Consider the following 23,833-nt stretch of genomic DNA (forward strand, 5'->3'; position numbering starts at 1 on the left):
GTATGCTTGCTTACAAAATATGTTAGTATTTTTAATCAGGTAAAACGTACGTAGAACTAACCGGAAGCCGACTCAACCAGGTGCCGAAGTGACTAACAGTCATCAAAACCGGAACAGAAACAGCAGTAAACTCTAAAATACAGGTCTATGGACAACAAAAGCACATATACAAGACATCGGTTGCCTTCTGGTTTTGGAAATATTCTATTGGCTTGAATGAGATAAGGAATATAGAACATGTCTGGGACAGAAGAACATTTAAAAAAAAGAACATTTCAAATAGAGAACATTTCAAAAAAAGAACATTTCAAAAAAAAAGAACAAACCTCAGTATATATAGGTATCATAGTTCATATCAATTTATGATTTGATCTTTACTGGTGATCCATGCTTTATTATGTCAAACTAATGTATTTAAAAAGTTTGTTTTTATTTAAAAATAAAAAAAAAGCAAGGGCGAAGATGAACAATTTTCTGATAGCTGTTTTGACTTTATATGTATATACACCACAATAAAATACATATAACAGCCAAAATGACTGATCTTCAAGAATTTTGTCATTTTTATGTATTCCATATGACAAACTGAACGAAATATATATACAAAAAAAAAAGATAGGCCAAGACAACATGGTAGTACATTCAAATTGTTTGCGAATTTAAAAAAAAGCCAAGTAGAAAAAGATGTTTGAGGATGTCCATAAATATTTCATAACAAAATTTAAGTTTAAAATACATCATTGATGAGGTTATGCACTTAGGAGAGAACGTTATGTATGTACTATATTTATGTTCCTAGGAACTTATAAAGAAGTTGATATTAAAACTACAATTATAACTTCATGTATGTACATTTTTTTTTAATCAAATATATGAAAATGAATTTTGAATTAATACATTAATGTTTTGTATAGTCTAAAAAGCGTAATATGAAATACGATACGATACTAGAATGTCTCGATTTGAAACGTCAAAATAAACATATAATTATGAAGAATATTATATATTCTTTCAGTTTATTTTTATCTACAGATGATTTCTTTTTTTCTAAATGATCAATTGTCTCGGACAATTATATTAGATACTAAAGCGTCCTTGTAGTTATCGCTTTACTTTGATGTTCCATATCCGTTTGATGGTAATGATATGTTGTTTAATGGAAATTAAATCAGACGCAAAAATTAATAAACAAAGAACAATAAGAAATACAATTCCAAATGATCCAAGATGTCTTGCAGATGGTCGTTTGTCATGCGCACTTGTTAACTTCCGTATCACTGCTGACAAATTATGCTTGTCAATGCGTAATTCCTTTTCTAGTTTATCTAATTCTGGTTTCAGAATTATTTTTAATTCTTCAAATGTATAGTTTGTCACATTTTGTGTTGCCCAGTAATCCAATTTTGCCCTGTAGTCACAATTGCAAGGACACATATCTTCACCTGCAATTAGAATGGTTTTTAGAGATAAAAATGAACAGTGGAAGTGAAATCAATAGTGAAAATATCAATACCAAAATTACTTACACTAAAGGTTTTTAATTCATTATGTCCACACAAAGGGGAAAACAATTTAAAGTAGTCACTTTTAAAATAGAGCATATTATATGTCAGACGTCTAGTATATTTGGGGTACAGTGTAAGTTCAGTATTAACATACTCAGTTGGCCATTGCCGCTCTGCTCATAAAATGTTCAAAATATATATTTATGTTGTCCTTTGCAACATGAAATTAGGATTGTTTTCGATCGCAATTCTATTGAAATCCATATGATATTCAGCACTCTGTGGTTTATGTTAGTCTAATTATGGGTCAAACTGCTAAAAGAGTTTTGAACTATTAATAGTAAAATCTCCAATTAATTACGAATTATAAAGTTATTTAAAAAAATAGCTAGCTGAACATTTCACTTGTATGACACTTGCATCAAATTCCATTATATTGACAACGATGTATGAACAAAACAAACTGAAACATAATAGGCAAAAATGTCAAACATAGCTAAATTAAGGCTGCATTTCTTTCTAACCAAAATTTTGTAAACGTTGTGTGACGTTTGTTGTTGTTTTCTAAACGCTACGAAAGTAGAAACAAATACAACGTTCAATAAGTCTTTACTGACCCTGTTTGAACTTTCAATTATGCATGCACATGTTGTTGGTAAACATATTTTTTACAAACGTAGAAAAAATATATCGTTTAATCAAGTTCAAGTTAGAAATAAATGTAGTGTTTGTACTAACAAACGACGAACGACAAACGGTAGACTCATCTTAAGCGATTGCATAGTTTGTCAGTTTATGTACTCTTTGAAAACCTATGTTAGAAACAAATGATCAAAACATGTGCGCGCTTAGTCGTTTGCTTCGTTTTTGTTAGAAAGAAATGCACCCTACATAAATGAAGTAACTGAAATGTTATAATTCAGTAAAGTAATAAATAAACTGGTTGTGAATAAACTTGAAATTGTGTCTCTTAAACACATCGGAGTGGACAAATATGATGTTAATGCCAAGGTTTATGTTGCTATAATAGCTAAAATTCTACGAATGTGAATGAGATATTGTATAATAGAATCTGTATATGTGATTGAGAGCATTGGGTCTGTTAGAGTTGATCCTATACAATGTGTTATAGTAGTGTATGCTTGAATTTTATACAATCATCTGGCTCTATTGTACCTTTGTCTGTCATTGTTGTAACTTTCTCTGTTACAGTAGACTTTGTAACTTTCTCAGTTACAGTAGACGTTGTACCTTTCTCTGTTACAGTAGACGTTGAACCATGAATACTTGTTGCAGTTGTCGTTTCTGCCTGAGTTAAAACGCTGTCACCTTAAATCAAATAAGATATTTTCCAGTATACAATTTGTTGGTGTCAATAATCGTTTTATAGACATGATAGAGTCGCGAAGATGAAACATTTAACATACAAATTAATTAAATAAATCACAGATGTTTTCTGCATTATACCTTCGTTATGATGCGTTCATAGCGATTGTCTTTTGTTCTTAAGATATTTGATTGATTCTTATTATTCTCAATATATTATTTGCAAACGTAATGAGATCGTAAATAAGGGATAATTGCAGATACATATATAAAGGCAACAGTAGTATGCCGCTGTTTGGAATTCATAAATCGATAGAGAAAAAACAAATCCGGGTTACAAACTAAAACTGAGGGAAACGTATCAAATATAAGAGAACTACGACACAACAGAAACACAACAATAAAAAGTAACACACACAGAAACTAACTATAATATAACAATGGCCATTTTCCTGACTTGATACAAGGCATTTTAAGAAAAATTATGGTGGGTTGAAATGGTTTTGTGGCATGTCAAATCTCCCGCTTTAATGGCAATGTTAATTGTAGCATTAAATGACAACATTTCATGACAGGACTACATTACAAATAAATGGGAGAAAATATAGGACAGAGAAACAAACGAATAATAGCCAACAAAAGGTACCAGGTTAAAAATTTAATACGCCAGATGCGCGCTACATCCAGACAAAACTAACCAGCGACGCTCAGATGAAAAAAAGTTTGAAAGTTAAAACAAGTAAAAAGTTGAAGATTACCGAGGACCAAAAGTTCCAAAATGTTGTGACCAATACGGCCAGGGTTATTTGCCTTGGACAAGAACATCCTTATTATTTCGAATAATTCATACAGTAACCTAAACAATCCAATCGTGTAATCTTAAATAAATACGGCGATTCTACTATCATATTTATTTTTATTTAAAATAATATTAGAGAAAAGTGTTAATTTCTTTTTCTGTTTTGGTTTAAAAAATGTTGTCTATATATCTATTCTACTTTTTGTTGTTCATATGTGACATGCACTTAGAAGAAAATTAGTTTTATGTTATTAAATATTTCCTGATCATGCACTTAGGCGAAAATTAGTTTTATGTTAATAAATATTTCCTGAACATGCAAGTATTTTATGTTTTACCTTGTGGAAACTCTATTGTTATATATGGACTTTCCCCTGTTCCGACATTATTTTCTACTTCACACCAGTATACACCCAGGTCGTTGATATCTATATTCTTAATAGTTAAAGAAGGATTAGTTGCAACACTTCCACCATATTTAGATGTAACTGATATGTCAATATAAGAAAGTGTACCGGAAGTGCTATTTTTACCCCACTTTACACTTGATATACTGGATGGGTCATATTTCATGTAAGAACAATTCAGCGTAAGTGTTTGACCTATGTCTACTGTTTCCTTGGACATCGAAGTTGAGACCTTTGGTGGAACACCTTAAAAGAAAAACAAATATAAACTAAAGTGTTACAAAATAATAATGACACAATTTTAAAGTTATAATTGAAGGTGGAGATTTTTATAAACTTTATCACAGCAAAGGTTTTTTTAATTAAATTAGTTTCCTTTAAGCACTCAGAGAGATTCAAATGCAATGCTCGTCTTGGTTTGGTACATTATCACTTCAAGCGATATTTGGTATGCCATGTTTTTGAAGTCTAGAAATCTATGTTCATTGTATTTCGCCACAACATCTGGACCATATAAATATTTATAATTGGTGTCATATTTTAGTCTTGAATTATTGTTGTTACCTACATTACTGTTATTTTGTTAACTCGAAGATTTTTTTAATAAATGTGTGTTGCTATTTTAATATTGGAGAGAAAATTTGATTTGCTAGCTGATGTCTCTCAAATATACATTAATTTTGTATTTCTTTTTTTTTCGATTCTTCAATCATATACATCCTTTCCTCTCTTTTTTTCGTAAATCGAAACTTACGTTTTTCGTATTATCGTTTTCACTGTATTATCGACTTATGAGTGTGCATGTCCCTTTTGGTGTTTTTCGCCTCCCTTTTAAGTACGGTCTCAATATGTGATTGACATTACAATATTTTGGTCATGATCGTGCATCACTAAAGTTCCATTTATTTTCATAATGCGCATCTGTCGTCATAACATTGGTAGTGTTCATGTTGTTTTACTTCATTTGAAAATAGACAGAGTTTGGCTTTTCATTCTCATAAACGGGCAACTTATTTCACAATATTGCAAATTCATTCACTTTCTTTATGTGTCTCTCTTAATGATTATTTTTTTTCTTTATGTTCCTGTCTCATATCCAGATGTTCGTTGAATATCATTGTCTGGTTGGGTATATTTGTTTTTCGTCAATTGAATTGTTTTACATTAGTCTGTTATGTCTTTTTTTTTTTGCATCACCTTTTTTTTCGAATCCTTTTATAGCTGACTAAACGGTTTAAGTTTTTAGGCTTCATCTAGAATTGTATTAAACACAGTTTATATAATACTGTATTGTTAAATTAATTGTCACTGACGAAGGCTATTTGTTAAGCCGAAATATTTTCGTAAACTTTCAGATTTAACATTATTGTGCTGATAAATAGAGTATATATATCATATTATATCTAAACGCCTAAAAAGTGTACACAACAACACCAATAACATAAAAAGGAACTATAAATGTAACTAGAATTGCCATTGCAAGCAATAGCAGATGTCACCCTTCCCCTATTGCCACTAAGCGGCAGCCATTTGAAAACAATTTAACAGTGAATGCAGATCAACGCATTGCGCATTGCAATATATCTTTCTGAAAATTTTCAGTACATTTTGAGCATTGTCAAAAGTTTCACATTTCTTCTGTTTCCATGGCAACGTCAGCCATTTGGAAAATTCTGAAGTCAAAAGTCTCATCTATACATGCCAGTTAACAATAATATTAAGTTTCATTAAGTTTGGAGCATTTTGAAAATATTTGACATTTCTGCAGTTTCCATGGCAACGGTGGCCATTTTCGAAATTCCAACTTCAAAAGTCTCATGCAGACTTGACAGTCAACAGATGTATTAAGTTTCATCAATTTTGGAGCATTTTGAAATTTTTGAAATTTTGATATTTTGGCTGGTTTCTATGGTAACAGATACATGTACCATTCAAAATTTCTAATTGCAGATACCACATTGGTACATGGGAGCGAACATACCATCAAGGTTTCGATGGATTTGACCTACCATTTTAAGAAAGTAAATGCCACTTTAAGGTTTTTGAAGCATTTTGAGCATTTTTGCATTGTTTCCATGGTAACAGCAGACATTTTTGAAATTCCAACGCCAAATTGCTCATCTATCAATGTTGCTCATCGTTACTGTGAAGTTTTATTAAATTTGGAGCATTTTGGTATTTTGGAAATATTTGGAGTAGTTTCCATGGCAACATACATGTAGTAGTTCCAATGATTGCCAAAATCACCCAAAACCAGGATATACCTGGCACCTACATTGTATTAAAATATAATGATTCTAAGTTTAAGCATGTCCAAATAATTCACCAAAACCAAAATCTGGAATTTTTCACATTTGTTCCGTTTCCATGGTACCCAAAAACTATCATTACGATTGGTTCCATTGGCTCCGAGAAATTTGGCGGACAAAATAGGTGGAATAATAATAATAATAATACAGAAAAAGAAACAGAGGAAAAGCAATATGTCACCAAACATTGTCGATCGGGTGACATAATTATTTATAAATATTTCGGATAACAGATATCCTTCATCGGAATATATGATTGTGATGTTGAATGAATCAGTCTACTTAGATTAAGCTGTAACAATCTTGAAATTTATACAATACAATAAAAAAAGTCAAACCGAACATCAGGTAAGGCAGCAACCATTTGATTGTCTGGGGGGGGGGAGGGGGGAGTGGCTATGTATTTTTTTCCGGACAAACTTTTTTTTCTTTCAATTTTTTTCTTTCAATTTTAGCATTACATATAGTGGCAGCTGAGGGTGAAACAAACAATTTTTTTTTTCTCAGGGTCAAAAACAAAATTATTTTTTTCTCCAAAAACTGGAAACAAACTTTTTTTTCCAAAAAAATACATTTATGTCTGCCTGTTTGTATTGACAATAAATATCGATTAAAGCAAAACTGTATTTCAGCTCTTTTTTACACACTTCATTGGGAAGTTTTAGTTTTCTCAGTTGAATTATTTCAGATTTTTCATATTTTTTATGTCGGAGCCTTTTATAATCGATAGATACGGTATGGGTTTTACTCATTGTTGAAGGCAGTATTGTTTTCAATAGTTATACTTAGATATAGGAAGATGTGGCGTTAGTGCCAATGAGACAACTCTCCATCCAAAAAACAATTTATAAAAGTAAACCATTATAGGTCAATGTACTGCATTCAACACGGAGCCTTGGCTCACACCGTACAACAAGCTTTAAAGGGCCCCAAAGTTACTAGTGTAAAACCATTCAAACGGGAAGACCAACGGTCTAATCTATATAAAAAAAAAACGAGAAACGAGAAACACGTATAAATTACATAAACAAACGACAACTACTGTACAACAGAATCCTGACTTAGGACAGGTGCAAACATTTGCAGCGGGATTAAACGTTTTAATGGTACCAAACCTTCTCCCTTTTTCTAAAACAATAGCATAACATCACAACATAGAAAAACACACGATAAAATATAAATAGGCAGGCTTAACTCAATCAAAAAACGTAAAGTAACACACTATGAACGAATAAGTTAAATCTGCGATATCTGAATGCAAATGCACAGTTAATAAAATATTAGGGACAAACATTCAAGGCCAAAACGCAAACAAACAAGTCCAAACAAAGCCATGGCAAGACACCACTGCAAAATATGTAACCCTTCGAAAATAATCACTTTTGAAAAAAAAAGCATTATAAACAGTATCAACAGGTCGAATTAACACGAAAATACGATTTGAGAGTACTCGCAGTTACTGACAGCTAGTTAAAAGCAAAAAACAATTAATAATAAAAAATCATGCATCAGAGACTATAAAATCAACTAAAACAAATCCCAGGGATTTAGTATTTTAACGTCATGAACAGTCAGAGAAGACATGACTTGTGCAATGCCAAAAATAAATGTATCGACACCACTTCATTTAAACTTTGGTGGAAAGTATTGGCATTCATACTCTATCTTATCATTTTGATATTGAAGATAATTCTATGGAAAAAAATAATGAAACCTGCAGATAGATAATTATTAGCGCTTAGTCCTCTATTTTGTGGGTCAGTATGTAGTCTTCATTATACTAAAAGTTGACTAAAATGCTAAAGAACTGTTACAAACCTGTAACCGTAAATGTTATAGGTGTATTCTCTGCAACATCTACACCGTCTGTTGCCTTGAATATGTAAAATCCAATGTCCGAAGTTTTCGTGTCTAAAATCATCAACGTGAACGAATTTGATGATATACCTTGCATATAGTTGTTGTCAATGACAATTTTTTTTGAATTTCCAGACATATCAGAAATTGTCCAGTTTCCTGTTACACCGACTGTATTAGGAGAAATATTAACTACAATTGAAGCAAAACCACTTTGTACTTCTATTGATTGTGATGCACTTGTAACTGTTAAACTCAGTGCTGAAAATTTAAAAAAAAGGTTCTTGTAATAAGTATGCAATGTGGCATACAAAATATGCAGATACATATATAAGTTTACCTGTTCCTCTGGTGTCTTTCGCCCCTCTTGTTAATAGAATCCATGTTTTTTTTTTTAATCTTATTACACAAACTTATCAATGATACCATGCGTAAAATATCGTATGCAAGACTTTTGTTTCGAATACATTGCAAATAACTAATAAAAAGAAAATTGCGCTTACTTTTCTATATTGCAAAATACATACTTGTGGAAAATCTTTTAACTGTCATACAAAACGGTACATATTTTGTTGTTTATAATTTCGAATATACCATGTAAGCACGATTCTATAACATTAATTAAACGAATACACACAGATTTTATTTCTATTCTGACGGATTTGTTTGACAAAAAATGATATTATTAGTTACATAGTGTGCTAGTGACCCCATATATATTTGCTCTCAACCCATATGGAATTTACTGACCCCATATATACCGTGTTAGGTCATTTGCACACTATGTAACGAATTTATCTTACCGACTATCTTAACGTGTAAAATTTAGACTAGACTAGTGACCTATCAAAATGAGCAAGTCTTCAATACAGTTAGCACTAACATGATCAAGAAACTACTTCCTTTGATCCTACAAAAACAGATGCCAACAATGACAACTTGTTAGATTTAAATGTGTTTTATGAATTTATTTCACTTTATCATCACTTTCTTCGTCTGTTGAAACATTTAAGATTTTTTTTCTCAGTACTGTTTTGTTTTTCTAAAGGGACGTAACAACCCTATTAATCGTGTATGTATTTAGCCCCGCCTCCTTATGACCATATATGGAATATAAAGGGATGTAACTCCACTACTAACCGTGTTTGAAATAAGCCCCGCCTCCCAACTAACCTAATATTAAATATACACGGTTTCCACGAGGACGCTTTTAACCAATCATATTCCTAGAAATGTATAGGAGGTAAGATAAATAAATATTTATTCGGTAAAAAAATGTGATCAGAGAAAACATGTGTATTACCGATTTATGTAATAATATTATTTTGAATCTATTAGATTGTTTACAAAAGCACAGTTCCCATAATATAAATAACTGACTTACTTTTGATTAGAATACTATCAAATAAATCACATTGAAAAACATCTCAATTTTAGTTAAATCATGATCAACTTCCCATATCTCACATGTATCATAGGAAAACCATTTTAACAAATATCTTAACCCATGCAAAGATTGATTTTTTTTATGGTGTTTCACACACTACTGTGATATTTCGTGGCGCACAGTTTTTATTGTTAGAAAAAGCCAGCGTGCCCAGAGAAAACCACTGAACTTCTGTAGGAAAATAGACCATTTTATTCTATTAAGATTGGAGTCGAGTGCACCTGCCAACAGTCAAATCACAAACTCAAGAGTTGACTAGTCATATAATATAAGACTCTGAAGGTTCATACCGTTTACATTCAACGTTTTTTTTTATCGGATATTTTTTTTCACTATCAATGTTGAACCTCAGAGTCTTATAACAATCATCCATTTTCTCGTAGTGGATTCCCAACAAATTTTTTTGGGAACTTTGAACGACAATTTGACAATGTTTACGACAGTTTTAAGTTAACTTATGTCATTATCCTTACAAATGAACATCTCAAATAATAAATAAAATGTCTTACCTTATCATATGATGGATAATTTATCATTTTTAGAACCACTTTTCAAACTGCCCCCCCCCTCATTTTCAAATTGTCAAACGGGTCAAGAACGAGAAGTTCCGCAGGTCTTTCCGAATGTTAATCAGTTGTACACATTTCAGAATATTCCTTGGAAAATGAATTTTGTTTTGACTTTAAGATGATAATAAATGATGAAATGATGTAAATTAATTCTAATTTCCTCATCAATAGAAAAGGAGGCTTATCATCAAATGTTTCTTAACACTTAAGAGGCGACCATATAGTATTCATAAAAAGGTAAGGGATGATTGTATAAATAAATATTATGTCCCGATAATAACAGGAATTACACGTTGAAAATTTCTCCAAAGAGTTATTGAAAATAACTTTGCTGTCTCATGAAATAAAGGTCAAAGCTGGAAATGGTGACAATCATTATATACATGAATAAGGTAGTTGGCTTTCTATATTTCCTTGCTTTACATATTTTTTTTCATGTTGGGGCTTTGCCATATTACAGCGGTTTTTTTTTTATCATGATGGCAATAACGGCCTTTTTTTTCGCCTCGCCCGCTCTTACAACTAGAAATTAATTTCTGCTGAATGATGCCTAAAAATTTGGACAAGAAAACTTTTGGTGAATGAGAATTGGCTCGCCCACCCCCGATATATGAACCTGGTTTTGAAATACATTTATCGCCTCGCCCGCTCTCATAATTAGCTATGCATTTCTTTATATGTAAACAACTTGGACAAGAGAACTTTTGGTGAATGAGAATTGGCTCGCTCACTGTTGTATGAACTAGTATTTTGAAGGATCATTGCCTAGCCCGCTCTCACAACTCGCAATTGATTTATGTTCATTCTTAACAGCTTGGACAAGATAACTGGCTTTCTCACTCCGTTGTATGAACTCATATTTTTAAGGACATGTATCGCACGCTCTCATAACATACTAGATTTCACCGAAGATTGATTGATTAGCCTACAAGAATTATTGGGTACGAACTGAATCGCTTAAGGTGGTATGGGAGTCTAAAATAAAAATGATAGAATTTGTTCATACTTTGCCAAAACGTAGTATCTATTGATATATATTGAAATATATAATAAAAATGATAGGTCACCGCGCATTTTCTCAAGCTACAGGACGCGACAAAATGACACATTTTGTAAGAATTATACAGGAAAAAACACCATTTTGTGGTTAGAAACTAAACAAAATGATAGAATTGTTAAATACTTAAGGAAGAGAAAGCTTTCAGACAATGCTTTGAGAATTTCAAAAGAAAAGATAGGGTCACCGTGAGTTTTTTCCGGCTAAAATACAAAATAGGAAAATTCCTTGTAGAATCCTTCAGAAAATGCACTATTTTAGAGTTGCCTCCCCTTAAAATGGCAATTAAAAAAAAAAAATAGAAAACAAACAAAAATAATCAACATTTGCAAAAATATTAATATTTATAAGTTTAACTTATATTCTTATAAATTTGGTTCTTTTAAATGAAAATTCACATTAAATATCTGCATTCCTGCATCAAATTTTGCTAATTTGATAGAGAATCTGGACCTTTGGTTCACTGTTTTTTACAATCCAAGATGGAGGCAGACACCCATACCACCTTAATGATAAGTTATACCTATAATTTATGTTTAAACATGTTTTTTACTAATCTGTTGATATTTATAAATTTACTGTTTACAAATTTTTGAATTTTTTGAAATACTAAGGCTTTTCTACCTCAGGCATAGATTACCTTAGCTGCATTTGCCAAAACCTTTAGGAATTTTGGTTCTCAATGCTCTTCAACTTCGTACTCTATTTGGCCCTTTTAACTTTTTTGGATTCGAGCGTCACTGATGTATCTTTTGTAGACGAAACGCGCGTCTGACGTATATACTAATTTAGTCCTGGTATCTATGATGAGTTTATTGATACATTATAACTGTATTTTGGACATTATTCTTTTCAACTGTAAACAATAAACTTATACCTTTTTTTCTTGGGGGGGGAGCATATCATCAAATTAAAAAAATAAATAAAAATAGAACCCATATTTTTCTATTCCTTATATTTTTTGCCAATTGTTCCCTATTCTGTAAAACCCATTCGTATTCTCTCACCACCTTTTATGGATATATCAATAATTGCATGACACTATTTCAGTAATTGGTCGTGTTTTCGTACGTTGTACAATACTGATAATTAATAATATCGTCAAATTCGTTTCATTCACGAAATCCTTAAAATTATGAATCGGCACATATATTTGAAATAAAATGGCGAGAAGAAAATTGTTTGTCAACTGAGGATAAAAGTGATGGATAATTAATTTAAATTTAAACTATTAATGCGGTAAGAAGTCACTTTCATTCATATTTAGGTTGTTCCTAATAATTTTATCTGTTTTGGCAGTGGATTATTAATTTGAAGAGCTGTCTCATTGGCAATTGTTCCACATCTTCTTTTTTATGCTACAGACATTTCTGGACAAACGAAAAATACGGACAGACAAAACAGAAAATAGCCCATAAAACAGGTATAATATAATCTTGATGTTCTTATAAACCAACTTTGAAAGATAACTTAGTCATCAGCAGTCTAACAATGAATATTATTGCACAATTACTTTAATATTTGAACAATCCGGCGCCATAATTGCAGGATTTTCTTCCCTTTCCGGAACATCTGAGATCGTCCCAGGTTTTGTTTGGTTACGTGTTGCTTTGAGTTTTTAGTTTTCTATGTTATGTTGACTGCTGTTTGTCTTCTCGTCGGTTACCGTTTGTCGCTATGGCTGTGTCGGTTTGTTTTCTACCTCTGAGTTTGATTGTTCCTTGGTGTCTTTTGTTAATCAGATCTGCACACACTTTTAGAGAATCGTGTAGCAGTCATGTGTTCTCGTGTATGGCCGAGTAGAGATCGAAGAGTGGTTGAATGTGGTCGCGTAGGGATCGGGTATTGGTCGAGTTGGTCTGGGATAATATAAATATAAAAGTCGCAGTGATCTGGAAGCGATCGGGCATTGGTCGAGTTAATCTGAAAATGATCGGACATTAGTCGAGCAAAGGTCGAAATGATTGAGTACTGATTGGTAAAAATTTTATATTCCGACCAAACTCAATCTCTACACGATCCTTACCGATCAATTCGTCCGCTACTCGACGAATTCTCGATCTCTTCTTGAGTGACGTGCTTCTCGACCCTTACTCGAATGTTTTTGACATGTCAAAAACTCTCGGGTAGAAAGTCAGATCGATGACGAGTAAGGTAGACTATCCCGAACTTTCTTGTCGATTGAGTTAGACTAGTCTCCTGATCACGTAATTTGTCTTGATCGGGCTTGATCGAGTTGATCTGATCGGCAGTGTAAACCCTAGCTTTAACTTAGAACCAGTAAAATGCTGAAAACGTAGTAAGATCGGTATGTACTTACATGTAGTATAATCGTGGTAAGAACGTGCTATATTCGCAGTAGAAGCGTGGTAAGATCGTGTTGCAATCGGATAACTCGTGTTATGGTCGTAGTGAGAACGTGATGAACACAGAAAGATCTTGATAAGCGTAGTGAAGTCGCAGAATAAACGTAATGAGAACGTGGTATAATCGTAGCGGGATCCTTGAAGAAGCGTAATGAGGACGTAGTAGCATCGTGAAAGCAACGAAAATATACATTTTTATGCCGCTCATACCGCGACCTCTCCTCGATCTTAATTTATTTTAGATCGCAGTGAGCGTGGTGCCATCTTGGTCTAGTGGGACTGGGGCTTTATATTGTGTTGCTATTGAACAAATCTCAGTCACGTTCGATAATTATGGAAACTTCACTTACTATTTGGATAATAGGCAGTAATGATTACAATAGCAATGATGCACTTCATTTTACCATTCGTATACAGGGTCATACTCCTGCAACATAAATTTTATGAATGTAATATATATAAATTATTGCAAGGTAATTTTTATGATTTGTGGTTTTGTAAGAGTGGTATAAATTAACATTTTCAGGACTAAAAAATAGATAGTTTAAATTTTCCGGTTTAGGTATAGGTTTTTAGTAAATGTAAACATGTTTTATATATAAATTATCACTTGTTGATTGGATGATAAGGACATTTTCTTTTTTAGTGCATAATATGTTATTAACACTCTTGCTTACCAGCAAAAGAAAACGTGCAACAAAGGTTTCTATGTTCATACATAACCGGAAACCTATTGCGACTGGCATAAATATTTGTGTCACGTACTATAAAAAGAAATGTGAAGGTTAAATAAATTGATATGAAATAGAATTATTTGCGCCACATTCTGTTTGATAATGAAAATGCATTTCACCTGTATTTGGTAATGTAAAACAACTGAGGCAGATCTAGAAGTCTGTTTATACATATATAAAAAAAGAAGATGTGGTATGATTGACAATGAGACAAATCTTCACAAGAGACCAAATGATACCAAAATTATAAACTATAGGTCATCTTAGAGCATTCAACGATTAGCAAAGCTTATAACGCCTATTCAGCTATAAAAGTCCCCGAAATGACAAATGTAGAACAACTCAAACGAAGATACTAACGGCCTAATTAATGTACAAAGCAATAAACGAAAACAACTAATACATGTATGTAACACAGCAACAAACTACGAACACTAATTTACAGGCTCCTGACTTGGAACAAACACATACATTCCGAATGTGGTGAGGTTAAACATGTTAGCGGGATCCCTGACCCTCCCTTAACGTGGGACAGCGGTGTAACAGTACAATGTTACAAAGAAGTATAAAAATCAATTGAAAAAGTCATATCTTATCAGATGGATATAAATAGAGATGCATCCAACTAAAACACAGAGAGGACGTAGCCTTGTATTTATACAGTCATCACCAACAACAAAAAAAACACACTAAGGACCTATCTGAGAGTACTCGTAGCTACTGACAGCTAGTTCGAAGCCAATAACAAGTAATAAAAAAATGCATCTAAGACTTGTTTATCTGTCGGTTCACATTAAACATCCCATGTATTTAGTGTACAGACTTCATAAACAGTCATAGAAAAACATGACCTTGAGTAATTGCAAGATACAGGTATCAACAGATTGCATGAAAGTCAATATGTATTTAACAATGATATTTAGTTTGCTTTTAATTTACTGATAATAAATTTAAATCAATAATAATACCAATAAAAACAAGATTCAAAGATCTAATTACATTGTTGAATTGGTAACCTTTTAGAATAAGTTTATTAAAAGGATCGAGACGTTTACTAGGATCGTTTCTAAATTCCCGGGTACGGTAAACAACATATTCGTAAAAACGTTTGAAATCGATACAACTAAATTTCAAAACCAAATCTTTATATCTATGGGAGAATTATAATAAGTAAAGGTTTAGAATATAGCAAAGTTCTCTTGTCCAATAAAATTGTAGGATTCGGTGTTTCTTAATTGTGAAGAATGAACGAATTTATGTTCTTAGTGAAGGATTAACCTTTTGTTTAGGCCTTTTTACAGCTCAAACCAAAAAGTTTATATGAATGAGTTACGAATGCCCCAAAGCACATTTATCAGTTTAAAAGAATTTGTGATGAATTCTGACTAAAAATTAAATTTTGAAACAATTAAACAATTAAATTAAATTAATATGAAATTATAAAGTTATTTTAGAATAGTAATAAAAAAAAACTCATCATCGATACCAGGACTAAATTTCGTATATACGCCAGACGCGCGTTTCGTCTACATAAGACTGATCAGTGACGCTCGAATACCCTCGGGGAATTAAATCGCCAACAGCAGTGGCATCGACCCAGTGGTTGTTAAATTTTTTACTAAAACACAACAATTTTTTTTAAACAATGCAAGACAAAAAAATATATTAACCTTTTTAGCTTAAAATACTATTTTAAAATCTCAGATCATTTGAAAAAAGGAAATTAGCAAAACTTTGAATATAATTCAAAAACATTGGATTCTAAGAATTTCCTGACGAAAAAAAAGTAGTAACTGCAGTAGCGGATCCAATATTTCTGATAAAAGGGGGAGGTGCACTGGCTACAAAATGAGGGCGAACCACTCCATGTATGCTTCAGTGAATCCCTAAATAAAAGAGGGGCGGTGTCATGCATTAATTGCAAACATTGCACTGACAATGGAACTAATTTTTAAATAGAACCAATCAAGAGATCATTTTATCCTTGTGTTAAATTGTATTCAATTGTATTTGTTCACATACCCTGGTTAAGGGTCTTGAGAAATAAAAACTTGAAAACTTGAGCACTTTACAATATTCTAAGTTTGTAAGAGAATTATAATCCCTTTCTTCATGATAAGTACTCGCTATCGCTCGTAGTTAACCATGAAAAAAGGAATTATCATTCTCTTACATATACTAATTAGAACTTTACTAAAGAAGGTTAATCAAATTAAGTACAATTACCCCTATAGAAATTAATTGTCGATTATGTCAATCTCCAGCTTATCAGTGGGATTTTTTATGTTACTGTTTAAAGTTCAAGTTGTCTTTTATGTTTTTCAGGGATGGTTGGGGGCAATGCTAAAAAATGAATGAAGACATAAGATATCTACTATAATTGCCTTAGATCGATAGCACTGCTAAGTAAGTGTATGTTCGCGGTTGTTCCATTACCACAGTAGTCCGTGTTTCAATATTAACAATAATTTAAAAACAGATTTAAATTCTCAGTTTATAAATTAAGAAATCGTACAAAAGCTATAGTGCCTAACAAGATTTTGTGAGGTAGACGAAATTGACTTTAAAACGATCGTATTGACTTTTGATGTGCAGAAACAGGCAGATCGGACATATTTTGACTTTAGTTACTTACTTCTTAAGTTTGGGATTAATTGTACTCAACATATTCCAATGAGACTGAAAAATGCTTTTTTTTATTATGATAAATAATAATTTTACCTGCCGTAGTCGTGCGTAAAATATATTTCGGTATTTCTCTTACGAAAATGACTTGTTTAATGGAACAAAACGTATTATTTGTAAACTTTCTCTTTACTCTTCACAATAGGCTTTTAAAAAATAACCTTTCCAACTGTATATTCCGAAAATTTTGTGAAAATCGAATAAGTGCCAATTCTTACCTTTCATACCTTAACTTTCATTGATAAAACATAATATTGACTCGTCCAGTGTCCAGTTTGAAGGTCATTTTAGTTACCGGTCACATTCATGCACGTTCTAATTAATCAATAGTCATGTATGAAAAACATAAACAAGTTTGAAGGTAAACTAATAACAACTTTATCCAATCAAATTGCCTACGATTCAATAACAATGACCAGTCCACATCATAAAAATGTATAGGGGTAAACTGGGTAGGGAGAAAATGTCAGATATATTAAGTTCATTATTTTGCAATAACGAGTAAAAATTTGTTAACCAATAGATTTGTTATAATTTCATAATCATGTCGTTATGTATTGGTATAGTTTTTGGATCTTTCATTAGCGTATTTAAGGCTGTAGAAAGTTTGGCCTTCAAAAGTCAACATAATCATTGACTTTATAAAGAAAATTCGCCTTTTTAAAACATTGAATGTTTCACAAATAATACGCGACAACAAAGCAAAATCATTTCTTAAAACACTGCAAAAAAAAATAATTCTGATTGATGCAGTGGTATTGTCATAAATTGCACTGGAGTGAACAGTGGTACATCAAACGTCGAATTCCCTCACACAATGTTATCACACACTATAGGGATTCACCTCCATAAGGCAATCTTGACCGCAGATAAACGAATTGGCTAATCCTTAACACACTTTTTGTTATAAACTTATATCAATTTTGATATTCCTTTTATATACCTTTTGGTTATACTGCTCCTTATGGTACGGTTCTATGTATTTTCACATATCTGGCTTTCGATGTAAAAGTATTTATAAATGTTGCTGTCTTCTTGTATTACTGTGTTTTTAATTGGGTATTAAGATTATAGGAAACTTGGGCCGGTTTCATGAAGCTATCATAAGACCTGTCATAAGATATATCTTAGAACATGTCTTATGATCCTTTCATGATCCTCTAATGACTATCCTAGGACATATATCAGACCTCGCCTCAAACATGTCGTAGGATGATCTTAGCAAAGATATCATAAACATGTCGCAAGTTTTTTAAATTTTCAAATATTGACATTGATGTATGGAACAAATTCATGTAAATGTTGTATGTCTTTCCCATAAATTAATTACTTTTTGATAATTAGAAAATTTGCAAAAATAATATGAAAAATAATTGTAAGTTATGAAAATATTCCATTACTAATATACTAATATATTTATGAATTTTCAATTACAAAATTGAGAAATATAATATAGATATAACATATTGTTTTTGTACAAGTTGGTTGAATTCAATGTGTCACTGTATCGATTATAATAAGGTTACATGACAAAATCGTGTATTATTGATACAAATACTGTTCATTGTTGACAAATCATGATAATTCGTCAACCTATAAAAATCTAGTTGTTAGCGTATCAAGGAAAATATGGTTAGATGATTTATATAATCAAACTCGTGATTATCTTAAGACTTTCAAAAGACACCTCTGGTGTCGTCCTAACTTTATGACCAACTTTAAGAGATGTTCTTATTTAGGACCACTTTATGAAACCCACCGATGACTAAGATATGTCGTAAGACCACCCTAAAACATGTCTTAGGCAATAGACAGCTTTGTGAAATTAGCCCCTGGTTATCAGTGGTTGAGTATATATATATTGAATTTGAAACTATTTATTTATTTCCAAGCTTTTTACTTTCTTTATTTTGTTAGATTAGGACGAGAAAGATGTTCCATCAAAGTGTTGGTGACTTTAGTTTGAAAATCAAGCCAAGCTGTGAAGTTTTAGATGCGTTTCCCAAATACTAAATTTATTTACAAGGAGACTTTTCCCATGCGTTTTTACAATAAAAATTCCAGGTTTTAACAAATCAACTTAAATTCGTCCTTTTAAGAAATGATATCCCATATCTGATAAATCTGATAAATTATTTTCGATTTTCAAAATTTTGAAAATTTAAAGATATATAAACGACTTACCGTCATTTGTAAAAGATATGATCTCTACAATAAAATGCATTCCAATAAACGTTGTACAGCATCTATGCTGTTATTTTAAACATGTTTTTATCACCTTAAGCATACTTTGTCATTCCTTCTACGACTGTTACAATTGTTTCCTATTATTTGATCACGATGTTTCGAGCCTTGTCATTACGTCAAATAAATATCAAGATATATCCCAATAGTTGATGATTCCACCTATATCGGTACGTCGAACAAAGATTAATATATGTCCCAATAGAGACAACACATATAGTTGTCTGTTGAATGAACATGAATTATAGTATTTTTAATCGTTGCTATGAAAGTTTCTTTGAACTAAGCATGGTATTTACATTAACCAATCAAACAATTAACGTAGAAATATATTCAAGGATTTTTAATTTGAAAAGAAATGACTTCACGTTGGATTTTTTTTATATAAATAATGAAGATTCATTTGTATGGCTTGAAATTTAAACTTGTATTTAATATTGATAACCAAAACCTTAGTTCACTACAACAACTACTACAAAGAAGTATTTATAGGGAAGATCCAATCATTTTAGTTTTTTGCTTTATTCAAAACTTTCCTCATCAAAATTAAGCTAGGAATCTATATCCTTTGTTGTAATATCGTTGCAAAAATCTTAATGGTTCCTACAAAAATAATACAGGAAAAACATATTTGCGGTACGTACTTATGTAATACCTAAATTGATCAAAATAAAATATAAAAACCAGAAAAGACAACAAAAGTATATGTTGTTTTTATAAATAGACCCGTAATTTGATACTTTTTTAAGCTCTCAGTCTCTCGTCGAGACAGGTTGTGAATTAACTCAACATATAAATCAGTAAAACAGAGAGAGCAAAAAAGGCGACCTTCATCCTGTTTAGGGATTGACATTTAAATATGTATGTTCTTTGACTTGCTATATGAGATTTCAATCATTCTTCACTTTTATCATGGATAATAAAGATTCAGTTGGAAACACAAATTGACAATGAAAAATGAAAATATAATAATGCTATTACAAATTTCCAATTTTTTTTTTAGACATAAGCCAAACCTATAAATAGTATTTCAAAATCAAATTATACTACACAGAACAATAACAGCCCGGCTCAGAAGTGACGGCGACTATAAGGTGTAGCTACTGTTTAAAGCATGATTTTTTTCTTCAATTTATACCACATGAATGCGTTATTCGATGGTATGTAATTTCTTAGGTACTGGCAAAGAGGTATATGAGTAATATGCAAATATTTCTTATCCTCCAAAAACCTGTTTAAGTATTTGTTAAATCATACAGTATGGTTAAATCTACATATCATGTACATTCCCTGCTATTATAGTTGCTGTGTTAATCATGTCTGCAATATTGACATCCAGTGCCAATCAATATAAAGGTGATAAGATTTCTTACGTTCATGGATTTTCTGTCACATTCATGCGTTTATTTATAACGTTTGCTTGTATTTGATTGTGTTGGATTTTTATAAAATGGAGAGGAAAAACCCACTTTTAAACCTTTAAATTATATGCCTCCCAATTGAGTTTCTTGATTTACCTTCAACATGCACACCTAATGCCGAGTATTTCAGAGCAAAGGATGTATAAGAACTAAAACATTTGAAGAGCTATATGACCATGAAAAGTCTAAACATATCCAAATGCATCTAAGTTCAACTATGTCTGAAGGAGTTGAAACTTTAGTTTCTTCTCCATTTCTAAATTTGTAGGCAGACCATTTTAAGAAAGTTTGTTATAAATCATAATAATTCCTAAATACTGACTTCTAAGCTGATGATACCCTCGGCATTGGAAGTCTACCAAGCTCGTTATTGACCCAATACTATATATAATTTGACTTTTGGTGTTTCCCCAGTCTTTTATATCATAGAATATATATTTCATGCTGTTTTTATCAATATTTTATGTTATCAGAGTAAACAGTTAATTTATAATTATGAACATGGATTATTCATATCAACACAGAGTTTCTGACTTATGGGCTGGTGAACCCAACCAGGAAGAACCTCCACCAACAGACGCATCGACCTAGTGGTTGAAAATAAACACCTCATAGATACCATAATTATTTGTTTGTACGTAGGGTTCGCGTTTGTCACTACCATTGATTTCCCCTGTAAGTCTTTGTTAAATTTGCAAATTAAAAAAATAATAGAATCACCAAATGAAAAAATAATGGTGATTTGAAACACCTAAGATATATGTTCATCACTAAGATTTATTTTGCTACAATGAAAGGTAGAATAAATTTCCTACAACTGTCAAACTCAATGGGTTTTTTTTTCGTATGCAACCGGGTGTGACAAATTTTACGAAAGCATCCTGAAAGTTAAACGAACAATGAGAAATAATAATATGTCGATAAACGATGAAGAAAACATTATGATGAATAAGTGTTTGAGTATACAGGGTCAATAGAATCACAAAATCATACAGCTCAAAGGACAGCACAAAAAGCAGACACAATGGAGAAAATCCAAAAGTTAACAACCTCCTTCAAACACCTGAACTAGGATAAAAAAAAAAACCACACATTTTCTGTTGGTATGATAAATCGGCTTAGCAGGCCTATCTTTGATGAGCTATATTTACAAACAAAGACAGATGTACCAGTAAAATTTCAGGACAATACAAGGAGAGAGGAATTAGATAAAGATCAACACAGAATATAGTTCAGAAACAAAGCTACATCATCAAAAACACAGAGGACAAAAAGACAACAGATAATAAAGAATTACAGAAAATACTACATTAAGAAAACACAAAGACATTAGAAAAATGCATGACAGAGAAAACACATATATACAAAGATCAGTATATATTTTAAATTCCAGGTCAATACTGGTCCGAGAAAACACATAAAGACACATACCAGGTTAAAAAGGGAATTTCAAGAACAAGACAGGGAAAAATTAAAAGACCCAAACCAACACTTGATATTAAAAATTCAGAACAAATTAAAACTACATCATAAAATTATAATAGACAAACACCAGCAAATACATTCTATAAAAATATAAACCGAGAAACCACAATAAGACAAACATCTTTATGTTATCAAAATACTTAGATAATACAAAAATCGATTAAAATTAAATTCCTTTTTGCCGACTATAGTGTTTGAGTTTTCGTATTGTTCAAGGTCATACTGTGGCCTATAATTGCTATCTACTTCATTTTAACTTTGGTGGATAGTTGTCTCATTTGCAACCATATCAAATCTCCTTATTTTCATAATAAAGAGACAAAGTTGTGTTATCTTTTATTGTTGTTTGTTCTTTCACTGTTTAATGCTTGCAATGGTATTGTCTGTTTTTTCTTTAAAAACATATTTTATTGTCACCTGACCTAAGTATCTTCTGTCCCTGTTTTATACGAGAAAAAAATACATTGTGTTTGTTCAATTTGTCGCTTTCGTTCCGTCTCAAGAATTGCAATTATAGTATTAAATGTATGATAAAACTATGTTTTTTTATAGATCTTATCAGCACTTATGTTCTATAATATCGATAACAATAAAATTGTGTTTTGTATTGTTGATGCATCAGTTTTTATTTCGCACATTAAAAAAATTAATTGACAGTAAATAAAATGCTGACTGAAAATTTCCTGAGATAAAAAACAAATTATATGGTATGTGATTTGATGAATATTGCTTTTGTGTGAAATAATAATGATAATTTCTATATAACCATGTGTATATTCTTTTACATGATTTGTTCCTATTTTTTTTCATATTGGACACAAATGGAAATTGTCATTTTGATTTTGTATAATCTCTTTCAAAATAATTATTTACTTACCATTTTTATATTGAACTTTAGTTTGAAACCAATATTATCATGTGACCTTTCCAATTAGAATGATTCTCGGATTAATACTTGCATGATAAATTCGACTGAAGCCACCCGTGGCTAGGTTCTGTTTATTCCTCCGGCGCACATAATACCCCATATCACTACCAGTATTTGGTAGGGTTCGTGTTGATTAGTATTTTTTTTTCTTTGTTGTGGTTTTTGAACTGGTGTATGTCTTTTTCTTTTTAAGACATGACGTTGTCATTTTATTTTTGACTTGTGAGTTTGAATGACCCTTGTTATTTTGCTCCTCTTTTGTATAGATTAATGTCGACATTTTTTTAAATCTATGTGGAAGGTTCGTTCAGTATATGAAAAAATCCTGAGATTGAAATGAAAGCAAATGTATTCACTCTACAGAAGACAATTTTTTTTTTAATCTGGAATATCCCGATGTTATATCCCGAACAAAAATGAGTATTTGTTGACACACTGTCAGAAACTGCTGAAGATACTATCGGAGTTGTCCGCAATCAAACTTGCCACTGTACTTAAAAGGCACACAGTTTACTGGTTTTATTTGTTTAAAAGATCCTATCAGTTCTTAATGTCCATTAGAACTCTTTCACTCAACAATTATTAGATTTTATATTGAAAAGCAAAATATTACAGAAAAGATGATTATCTCGTGATAAACGGTTAAGACTGAACTTAATAAGAAATAATATTGAGAGTGAAATTGAGGATTGTG

At 31.5% G+C, this 23,833-nt stretch overlaps 1 protein-coding gene across 1 annotated transcript; it reads right to left on the bottom strand.

The window, feature by feature from the left end:
- Positions 1 to 832: 832 nt before the first annotated feature.
- LOC139511746 (titin-like) lies at positions 833 to 19,581 on the bottom strand. Its single transcript, XM_071298791.1, has 6 exons — positions 19,246 to 19,581; positions 13,993 to 14,069; positions 8,165 to 8,464; positions 3,969 to 4,283; positions 2,682 to 2,834; positions 833 to 1,442 (listed from the first exon to the last, which is right to left on the bottom strand). Exons 2-6 carry the CDS (start codon positions 14,063 to 14,065, stop codon positions 1,102 to 1,104), a joined length of 1,182 nt encoding a protein of 393 aa, XP_071154892.1. The 5' UTR covers positions 14,066 to 14,069; positions 19,246 to 19,581; the 3' UTR covers positions 833 to 1,101.
- Between the last annotated feature and the right edge of the window lie 4,252 nt (positions 19,582 to 23,833).

The sequence above is a fragment of the Mytilus edulis genome, chromosome 2 (assembly GCF_963676685.1).
Source record: "Mytilus edulis chromosome 2, xbMytEdul2.2, whole genome shotgun sequence".
Classification (NCBI taxonomy): Eukaryota; Metazoa; Mollusca; class Bivalvia; order Mytilida; family Mytilidae; genus Mytilus; species Mytilus edulis.

Excerpts from the sequence above, each read along its gene's own strand:
- LOC139511746 (XM_071298791.1), bottom strand. The coding sequence starts at position 14,065 with ATGACCCTGTATACGAATGGTAAAATGAAGTGCATCATTGCTATTGTA. Across the intron at positions 4,284-8,164 it reads TATAACATTTACGGTTACAG|GTGTTCCACCAAAGGTCTCA; the intron begins GTTTGTAACAGT and ends TTTTCTTTTAAG. Across the intron at positions 1,443-2,681 it reads TACAACAATGACAGACAAAG|GTGAAGATATGTGTCCTTGC; the intron begins GTACAATAGAGC and ends TTCTAATTGCAG.